This window comes from Ochotona curzoniae, unplaced genomic scaffold, assembly GCF_017591425.1.
Source record: "Ochotona curzoniae isolate NIBS_2020 unplaced genomic scaffold, NIBS_Ocur_1.0 contig_2699, whole genome shotgun sequence".
In the NCBI taxonomy this organism is placed as follows: Eukaryota; Metazoa; Chordata; class Mammalia; order Lagomorpha; family Ochotonidae; genus Ochotona; species Ochotona curzoniae.
Genome location: NW_024465561.1, coordinates 5,753,045 through 5,763,348, shown reverse-complemented (window position 1 = coordinate 5,763,348; position 10,304 = coordinate 5,753,045). Strand labels below are relative to the sequence as shown.

General features: G+C 60.5%; 1 protein-coding gene across 1 annotated transcript; it reads left to right on the top strand.

The window, feature by feature from the left end:
* The first annotated feature begins 214 nt into the window (after nucleotides 1–214).
* Nucleotides 215–9,098, top strand: SCN1B (sodium voltage-gated channel beta subunit 1). Its single transcript, XM_040976473.1, has 7 exons — nucleotides 215–595; nucleotides 2,006–2,172; nucleotides 2,837–3,077; nucleotides 7,788–7,929; nucleotides 8,232–8,303; nucleotides 8,426–8,458; nucleotides 8,501–9,098. The coding sequence occupies exons 1-5, from the start codon at nucleotides 556–558 to the stop codon at nucleotides 8,296–8,298; spliced, it is 657 nt and encodes a 218-aa protein (XP_040832407.1). The 5' UTR covers nucleotides 215–555; the 3' UTR covers nucleotides 8,299–8,303; nucleotides 8,426–8,458; nucleotides 8,501–9,098.
* Nucleotides 9,099–10,304: the final 1,206 nt, after the last annotated feature.

Here is a 10,304-nt window from a genome sequence, read left to right as displayed (position 1 = left end):
TCCGAAGCTGGGACGCAGTCTCCGAAGTCTGGAAGAAGGGCAGGGGCACCCAGAAACGACGATGCCTGCGCCACCCGGCGAGCCGGCGCGCAGCGGGCGCCTCCCGGGCCGCTGCGGCAAAGGCTGGGCGGCCGCGCCCTCCCCCCGCGGTGATTCATCCCGCCCCCTCCCTGTCCTCCCCGCCCCCTCCCTGGGCCGCCACCGCCGCCGCTGCAGTGCGCAGGAGACCGCGGTCCGCGCCCGGGCGCGCCCGAGCCGGAGCCGGGCCGGGGTCGGCGCACTTGGCGGATGCGTCCGGCGGTGAGCGCCAGTGCAGGAGTCCGAGCAGCGGCCGCCGCCAGCGCGGCGGGGATGCCCGGACGCCGGGCCCCGGGGCTGGGCCCCCGGCGGTAACCGGAGCGGGGGGGCCGCGCCCCCCCTCCCCCCGCTCGCCGGTCCCAGAGCCGCAGCTGCTGCGCCCGCGCGCTCCCGGGGACATTCTACCCGCCGCGCGGGTCCCGCCGCCTCTCGCCCCGCTGTCAGGACCGGCGGCCGGGAGCGGGGCGCAGCGCAACCATGGGGACGCTGCTGGCCTTGGTGGTCAGCGCCACACTGGGTGAGTGCGCTGCTGGGGGCACCGGCTTCGGGCACTGACCCAGAGCGGCGGGATTCGCGCTCGGGACTCCGGGCAGCCACGCCAGGGCCGCCCCAACCCCTAACCCCTCCGACCCCATCGCCTGCCCAGCCAAGTCAGCTTCCGAAGTTGTGTGCCCGGGAGGCGGTGGAGGTGCGGGGGGCCTAGGACGCGCAAGCAGGGGGCCGAGCTGCGGGCACCCGGCCGGGGGCGAGGAAACGCGGAGTCAGCTGCTCCCGGAGCCCCGCAGGCTGCAACGTGACACCCACAGCCGCGGGAGGGGGAGGTGGGGACCGGGAGGCGGCGCCCAGAGACTGGGACCAGCGAGATGGGGACGCAGAGAGGAGATGGAGACGCAGAAGGACTCGGAGTGAGCTGCTTAGAAACTGAGGACGGAACGTGACAGACCCATGGAGAGGGGTCGGGGAGCGCTGAGTCTGAATCTTCTGAAACTTGCAGGAGGCAAAGGGGGGGCTGTGATGCAGAGCCAGGTACAGCCAGAGAGGAGCTGGGGTGGTGTTCTAAAGTGAGGAGGCATGGCTCCGTGGAGACAGACCCAAAGCCCTAGCACCCAAAGAGAGACCTCCCGAAGAAGACAGGTGGGAGAAGCTGGGGTTCACGGCAGGGAGACTGCAGGAGGCAGCTGGAACCAGATGGTTAAGAAAGAAACTCCGAAACATGAAGAGAGAAAAAAAAAAAAAAAAAAAAAAGCCAGGAGACTGGGAGTTTGCTGGGTCCTGGGAAGCAGAGAAGAGGGAGTGAAAGGCAGACTCTAGACAGAGTCTAGTCGTGGTGCCAAGGACCTGGGGCAGCAAGGAACCCCATGAGCCCTGAACAGTGGGGAGCAAGTCACAGAGCAGGGAGAGGGCAGAGGCAGGAGGGGCTGGGAAGGGGTGGGCTACACAGGGGCTTTCCAAGCTGGGGTCTGCCCTGATTGCAGTACCCATGTCCTACCCGTGGCTCAACTCACTCCTCTCAACTCACTCCTGGCTGACCTGTTTAATGGGTAGAGTGATTCCGCTGCCTAGAAGTTCTACTGCCTGGTAGCTTCGGTGCCTCGGGCTGGTGACTTCCTGAGAAAGGATGCCTGCGGCGTAGGCATTCACAGGGACTGATGCTCACAGCCCCGCTGGCTGGCTGGGGCATCACCCATCCCAGGGATCTACCCAGCACCTGCCAATCAGATGACCCTTATGTACCCTGACAGAGAGTGGGAAGCTGAGGAGGCTCGGAGAAGATGCCACCTGGAGCAGGCACCGTCTTCTGTTTCCTCAGCGGTCTTAGTGAGGGGAGTAGGTGCTTTCTGGGTTAGGGGAAAGTGGAGCCCAGCCATCCTGGCCCTGCTTGGGGAACTGGGAGTCCTGGTGTGACCTGAACCTACTGTCACCGCAGTGTCCTCAGCCTGGGGGGGCTGCGTGGAGGTGGACTCGGAGACCGAGGCTGTGTATGGGATGACCTTCAAAATCCTGTGCATCTCCTGCAAGCGCCGCAGTGAGACCACGGCCGAGACCTTCACGGAATGGACCTTCCGACAGAAGGGCACTGAGGAGTTTGTCAAGGTGTGTGGCTGCCCTGCCAGGTGTCCAGGTGGGGGTCCATGCCGAGGGGGGGCGGGAGCTAGATCTCCTGGATGCAAATTCCAGCTCCCCACCTCGGAGCAGCTGGTGGCCTGGGCAAGTCCTTGAGCCCCCCTGGGGCTGGATTTCCTTCTCTGTGGAGGCAGGGGGCTCCAGCTTGTGAGGGGCTTAGGTGAGCTGATGCCCCTGCCACGTGGTTGGCATGAAGTCAAGGTCACTGGCGCTCTGGCACAATCAGAATGTTTCTGTCAGCATGGAGGAGACATAGAAGTCTTTTTTTGATCCCTTGGCATGCTGTGTGTGTGTTGTGGATTGTGGATTATGCACCAGAAACTTCTACCACCTGTGCTGGGTTTAGGGTCAGGCTGCCCATGAGCCTGTTTCAGGAGTGTGGCTGGTGACTGAAAGGATGGCAGAACACGAGGGCTTGGAAGATGAGGGAGGGCTCAGGAGGGAGCCTGACAGTGTGTGTGGAGAGAGGGGGGCCGGAGGCAAAGCTGAGGGCTCAGAAGATGGGCCCAGCCATTTTCCCCATGCCTCTTTGTTTGAGGTCAAGGTCTCTGATTACATATGTGTCTGTCTGTGTTAGGGAGGGGTGGGAGGGAGACAGTCCCAGATCATGACCCTGCATGCCGGGCACCCCCAGATCCTGCGTTATGAGAACGAGGTGCTGCAGCTGGAGGAGGATGAGCGCTTCGAGGGCCGTGTGGTGTGGAACGGCAGCCGCGGCACTAAGGACCTGCAAGACCTGTCCATCTTCATCACCAATGTCACCTACAACCACTCGGGCGACTACGAGTGCCACGTCTACCGCCTCCTCTTCTTCGATAACTACGAGCACAACACCAGCGTCGTCAAAAAGATCCACCTGGAGGTGGTGGACAAAGGTGAGGGAGCCCCGCCCGCCCCACGCCCCCCGCGGGCTCCCCAGCCAGCCAGATGGAGGGACAGATGGCAGGGAGGGCCAGCCAACCGCCCACGGGGGTAGGGGGAGCACTGCGCCGCCAGCACCCAGCTCTGGCCTCCACTTCTTCCCTCAGCCCTGCAGCAAGGTCAGTGTGCCCCCAAAGACTTCTGAGTGCCAAACCCAGCAGTGTCACCTAGGAGGGAGGCAGCTGTGCTGTGAGAGTCCTGGCAGGTGCCTCCAGGCTAAACCAGTAGGGTTACAAGGAAGGAGGAGGCAGGGCTAGAGATGAAGGCTGTGGGGATGGAGCCCAGGGTGGGGTCCCCTCCCAGCAGGGCCGGGTCTGAGGAGGGTGGCGTGTTGCAGCCTTGGCCTCCATCTGTCGTGGTGCATGTGTCACGCATAGTGGGGCCTCTCGCCTCCCTCCCATCCTGGGAACCCTCCCCACCCAGGAGAATCCTGCAGAACACAGTCTTACCAAGTGGAGATGCAGGCCCAGGAGCCAGCAGGCTGTCAGGTGAGGCTAGCGCTGCAATTATGGGGCCACCCCTGGAGCGGTCAGGCAGAGTGAGTCTGAGCTGTCTTGGCATTGCGGGCCCCCTTCACTGAGAGAGAGCTACCCCTTCTTGGAAGTGTCTTCTGATTGACAGAGAGCGGAATTTTCCAGGTCCCTGACACCCATTGGCTTGGAGGGTTTGGGAGCTAGCCCAGACCTTGAGCCAGTGAAGAGCTGTACCTGTACATCCCGTAGGCCGGCAGCAGACACCTGTACTCATACATGAATGCCACATCATCATTTTCATCTTCTCACATTGCCTCCGGTCTCACCCTGATGCCCTGGCTTTGCGGGGGAGATCCCTAACTCTCTTGGGTGGGGACCTCCTCCTCCCCATTTCCCAGATGAGGAGCCCAAGATGCTGGGAGGTCAGGTAATAAGGCCAAGGTCACGGAGCTGGGACCTGGAGTTGAACCCACGCCTGGGTGTCTGCCCTGGTTTGTTCTTGGCGTGAGTCACTGTGTACTCTGTTGTCAGCCAGCGCCTGTGGGATTCTTTGCAGAATTAGCGTCTTGACATGTGGTATGAGAGCAGGCACAGTTGAGAAGCTGTAGCGGGGTGGAGTGAGTTTGCGGTGGACTGTGTGTCGCCCTGTGGGTTCGGTCCTGGGAGGGGGCTGCCGTGCAGGTGCTGTGGTCCACCCCCCACCAGTCCCGCATTAGCTGCTAGCGTGAGGAGAGGAGAAAGGGGCGAGTGGCCCAGGGCCTTGGGCATGGTGGTATGAGCCTTGCTGAGGGCAGAGCCGGGAGTTCGGGCTGGCCGAGACACGCGAGGCACTTTTCTCTGGCACTGTTTAGCATCCTGAGCTGCTCTCCAGCGATCGTGTTCTCCGCAGCGTGCACCAGCACATGGAGTTCTGCCATATTATGGGATGGCCTTGTTAGGGATGTGCTCATAGTAAGTGATTTGAACCACACTCTGTATTATACTTACTTCACGTAACCAATCACGTGCCTACACCTTTATACTAATCATGCTAGAGGATTTTTCTTTTTGATTCAGTGAGTTAATTCATCTGAAACAATGTTACAGAGGGAGAAAGAGACCTTCCAGCTCCTGGCTCATGTCCTAAATGGCTGGGTTGGCTGGCGCTGGCCAGGCTGAAACCAGAGCCAGGAACTGCATCTAGACCTCTCAGGCGCTGGCACAAGCCCACGCACTGGGGCCACCTCCTGCCACTTTCTGTGGTGGCAGGAGGCTGGATTGGAAGTGGAACAGTCTGGACTTGGATCTAAGAGGGGACGCTGGCACTGCGCCCTTAGAAGATTTTCAGAGTTCCCCATCAGATTGTCATGTTTTTGTCGTGACCCCCATGCTGTGCTATAGTCTCCTTTTTTAAAGATTTCTTTTCTTTTTTGGAAAGGCAGAGAGAGAGAAAGATCTTCCCTCCACTGGTTCATTTCCCAAGTGTCCATAATGGCCAGAGCTGTGCTGATCCAAAGCCAGGAACTAGGAGCTTCTTCCGGGTCTCCTACATGGGTGCAGGGTTCCAAGGCTTTGGGCCGTCCTCTACTGCTTTCCCTGGCCACAAGCAGGGAGCTGGATTGAATGGGAAGCAGAGCAGCTGGGCACAAACCGATGCCTGTATGGGATCCCAATGGTTGCAAGACAAGGACTTAGCCGCTAGGCTATCGCAGCAGGCCTGCAGTTTTTTCGGTGTGTGTTTTCCCTGTGGTCAATTCCACCTGACTCATCCCACGATGGGATTTTTTTCTCATTACCCACGTTGTGCTCCTATCACTAATATCGCCTGCCTTGCTATACATTCTTCTTCTTAACATTGTTATCCTTATTATCTGCCATCTTTTTGCAAGTTCAGTGTTACCCATATACTTCTTGGTAAAGACTTTGTGTTTTTAAAGATTTATTTACTTACTTAAAAGGCAGAGTTGCAGCGAGAGCGAGAGAAGGAGAGATCTTCCATCCTCTGGTTCATTCCCCAGATAGCCTCAATAGGTGGGGCTGGGCCCAGAGCATGGAACTGCATCAGAGTCTCTCACACGGATGGCAGGGCTCAAGCACTTGGGCCATCTTTTACTGCCTTCCCAGGAGCCTCAGCTGGGATGATCGGAAGTGGAGTGACAGGAGTCCTGGGGCCCTGGGAGGAGTGTGCACTATGACAGACGGCAGGAGCATGTCTGCCAGAGGCCAGGCATGCAGATGGGGACCAAGGGCCAGGGACAGTGTGTAGTGTGAGTGGAGACCATCTGGGATCCAGGGGTGGCCGAGGCTGATGAGCCACGCCCTGAGGGGGCCATGCTGGAGAAGGGGGAGGGCGAGTGAAACTCCTTGGAGGTTTGGGATGGAAGAGCGTGTGTCTCTGCCCCCCTGTGATCTCATGATGAGCTCCCCTCCACCCCTCATCTGTGAGGGGGCACCCACTGTGTGCCTCCTGGGGCATTGTCTACACTCGGCATCACCAAGTCCCTGACTGTGAAGAAGGCCCGGACCTGGACCCTGCAGCCACACTGGCTCTCGGGGTGGAATCCTGGCTCCGAGTCCACTCCAAGCTGTGTGTCGTTAGCCCAGCACCTGCCCCTCTCTGGGCTGACCTGGAAAATGAGCTGCTGCCCCATTCCTATCACTGAGCGAATAATCTGTTCTGGGGAGCATCAAGTTCCGAGTTCCGGGAACAGGAGTGAGAATTCCAATGCCTAAGTTTTACCTGACAAATCTCTGATCCTGGGGGGGTTGGGGGGTGGGGGGTGGGGTAGTGACTGCTGAGGTCAGTGGGGGTGGGGGATGGGATGAGCCCTGCTTTTTGGGACTATTTCAAGGAGATGCTGAGATTGAGAACTTTGCTCAGAGGCTTTTGGAAGCAAGCACTTGCCACTCCAGGTCCCTGCACCTCTGCGGAATGGTGGAGTGAAACCTGGAGCCTGGCCTAGCTCTTCCTGAAGGGGGTGGGGTGTGGAGCTGGAGGGAGTGGCCAGCCTTGCTTCTTCCCGCCCTCTGGCCCAGAAAGTACAAGTGTCACCTGCAGAGGGTTCCTGGGCCACAGAGGAGGGAGACCACCCGTGGGTGGGTGTAGGGGAATGGGAGCCCAGCCATCCCTGGCGGTAGGGAAAGAGGGGCGGAGGTGGAGGGATGCTGGGATGCAGGATTGACACCTGTGAGAGCTGACCAAGGTCACCAAAGTGACCGACCTTCCACTCTGGCCCCCTGGCTGAACCTGCTCCCGTTCCAGTTTGAATTTCGATTCTGGGAGAGGAAGTTGGCGACAGCCAGTGAGGGCCAGCATGGGCCGGTTATGCTCAGCACCCTGTGCTGGGAATGTGAACTCACTTCCTTCTCCCGGCAGCCCAGAGAGAGCCTTGGGGGGGCGGGTTACCCCGAGAGAGGGACGCTGAGGCTCTAAGAGGTGGAGTCATTTACCTGCAAAGAGGCAGAGCCTGGGTTCCCTGCTCTGAACAAGGATGCTACAGTACCCCGGCTTTATTCAAAATATAAAAAGGGACTGTTGAGCACTTGTTCCGATTCTCACAACACAGCACTCGCAGGAAGCAAGGTTTTATGAATATGGAGGCTTGGAGAGACAGGCTCACATTTTCAAGATTGCAGAGCTGGCCTGTGGCAGAGCCTGCACTGGAGCGTCCACCTTCTGTGTGTAGAGCTATCGCGTTCTGGCCCCGCTCCTGACAGCCTCCCACGTGACAACATACATGCTGTCGTGTTACCCTGGGAGACCAGCGCTGTGACACGAGGGCTAAGCCAGCATTTGGGCTGCCTGTGTCCTGTGTTGGTCCCAGTCCTGGCTGCTCCACTTCCGATCCAGCTCCCTGCATAGGCAACAAGTGCCTGGGCCCCTGCCCCCAACAGGGGAGACAGGGTGGAGTTCCGGGCTCCTGATTGTTTGGACCTGGTTACTGTGGCTAGTTGGGCAATAAACCAGTGGGTAGAAGATCTCTCTCTTTCTCAATGTTAGTCTGCCTAGCAAATAAGCAAAAAACAAAAAATTTTTTTAAAGGTATGCAGTAGAAGTGGGTTGAGGATCCCCCAGGCCCGCTGGAAGCTAGTGGTTAGTAATTATGGGGACCAGCAGTGACCATGGTGGGAAGCGGAGAAGGGGTCCAGCTGCTTGTCCAAGCTCACACAGCAAGCTTGGCTGTGGCCTTGACCCTGCCCGGTTCCCTCCAGCCAACAGGGACATGGCGTCCATCGTGTCGGAGATCATGATGTATGTGCTCATCGTGGTGTTGACCATCTGGCTGGTGGCGGAGATGGTTTACTGTTACAAGAAGATCGCTGCTGCTACAGAGGCTGCTGCGCAGGAGAACGCGTGAGTGGGGACCCGCGGGGAGGCGGGGAGGCGGGGAGACGGCCCGGCCTCACGGGTGGGGGGGCGCAGGGAGCTTCTTGGGAATGGTGGTTGTCAGAAATTGGTGAAGGCACTGTCAAGTTGTAGCCCCTCCTCCCCCAGACCTCCCCCTCTTGGGGGTTCAGGATTCTTGTAGATCCTTAGACACCCCCGACCTGCAGCACCAAGCACCCTTCCCTATCCCCTGGTGCTGGTGGGGAAGCTAGTCCCCCTTCCCGCATTATGAGGTGACTGTTCACCCGGCTTTCCTCCACCCCTACCAGCTCGGAATACCTGGCCATCACCTCAGAAAGCAAAGAAAATTGCACGGGTGTCCAAGTGGCTGAATAGCCCAGGTAAGGTGGATGGGTCGCCATGAGTGGGGTCTGGGTGTGTGTGTGTGTGTGTGTGTGGGGGGGGTGATGGTGTCAGTCCACTAGGTCCCTAATTCCCTGCCTTGCTTCACCCTCCCTTGCAGACCCTGGGCTCTGCCTCAAGGATGAGCCAGCCAGCCCTCACACATGCCGAGCGAGCGAGTGAGTGAGCGAGCAAGCAAGCGTTCAGGCTCGGCCCAGCCCCCTGGCAGGGGAGCGGCCACTCCCGGGCATCACCTGCCTCAGAGTCCTGTCCACAGAGCCGCCAGGGTGGGAGGGGGTGGGGGGCTAGGCTGGCACCACTCCGCCAACCTTCCTCCTCCTGCCCCATCGCCCACCCACCGCCATGCATGATGGGTAAAAGCAATACTGCCGCTGCCCCCACCCCCGCTTCTGCTGCCTGTTTGGGGAGGGGGGCGGTGAGGCGGGGGCAGCGGCTCCGCACCCCTCCTTGCTGATTTGCACACATTGGCCGCTTCAGACATGCACTTCTGGAGCCAGCCGCTCCCTGCCCTGTCCCCTGTCTGGCAAAGGGTTGGCGGGGGGGGGAGGGCGTCATGACGGGCTGGGACGGTTTGGGGTAGGGGGTCCTGGGACCCACCCCGACCCCCAGCATTCCCATTTCCCCTCCCACTTCCTCTGGCTGGACCTGGGGCCCCCTCCCTGTGATGCACCTGCTGCCCTCTCTCACCAGCCTTGGATTGTGGCCACTTAGAAAGGGCCTCGTCTCTCTTTACAGAAGTAGTTTTGTTCGTTAATAAAGATTCTTGGACTTGACTCAGAGTCTTTCTCATGAGCCTTGTGTTCCTCCACTCTATTCTTCCAGGGAGACAGGCAGGTCCTGGATCAGTGATGAAGCCCCTGGGTACTGGATTACTGCCCTGGGGTGGGGGACCCCGGAACTGGGAGGCCAGGAGGTGTGGTGTAGGGAAGAGGCTGGGCTAATGCTGCAGTGCAGTAGTCTTGTGGGGTTTGCTGAACCCCTAGTATGGTGGGAGAGGGAGACAAATGCAGAGGGGGAGGAACTGGGGTGGCCCAGGGCATCCCTCCTCCCCAAGAAGCTGGGGCAAGGGCTGGGTGATGAGCAGGTGCACCCAGCTGCTGAAGAAGACCCGTCTGGGGTGCAGGCCACGGCCTGACTGTTGGGGTGCATGTGTGACTGTGAGCCGAAGGCCCTCAGTGACCCTGACCGAGCTGCTGTCGCTGCCTGTCCTCCCTCCCCAGTCCGATATGGCTGGCTCTGGGCTACTGGCAGTACAGCGTGTATCCGCTGCCGGACACTTCCGGCCACTTGGCCAGTGCCTCAGGACTCTGGGCTGCCCTTTCCGGGCCAAGCCCCCCCCATCCCCCCCCAGCTATGGAGGACTTTCCAGGCTCCAGAGGTCATGGCTGCAGATGGCAGACAGCCTGCCAAAGCAAACCAGCCCCCGTGACTTGTAGGAAGGCAGCTGGGAGGAGGGGGCAGGGGTGGAGGGGAGGGAAGGGAAGCTGGGGCTGGAACTAGGTAGGGGCAGTGTGGACCCGGCAAGGGCGGGGTGGGCACGGATGGGACCCTTCCCTTTGATTTCTCCTTCCACTTCCCAGCCTACTGTGTCAGCCCCCCAGCCCCCCATCCACCAGTCAAGGCTGGCCGGGCCCGTCCCTGGGGTCACCTCCCCGCAGGCAGGCAGGCACACCTGGAGCCCACTGGGGGTCACAGGCGAGGCGGCTGCTGGACCTGCCTGGTCCGGCCCCGGGGAGCCTGGTCCCGCCAGCCAGGTGGCCTGCGGCGCTGCCAATCCCAGGGTCCGGCCCCTCCCCGCCCCTTCCCCCGCCTCCTGCCCAGCCGCCTCCTCCTCAGGTGAGGCTGCCCGGCCTAGCAGGCCCCACGCCGCTGCCGCCGCTGCCTCCCGGGCCGCCCTGCTACTGCGGCCCACCATGCTCCTGCCCCAGCCTGGAGACGGACCCTAAACCAGCACCATCTCGCCGCTCCGCCCCCCGCTG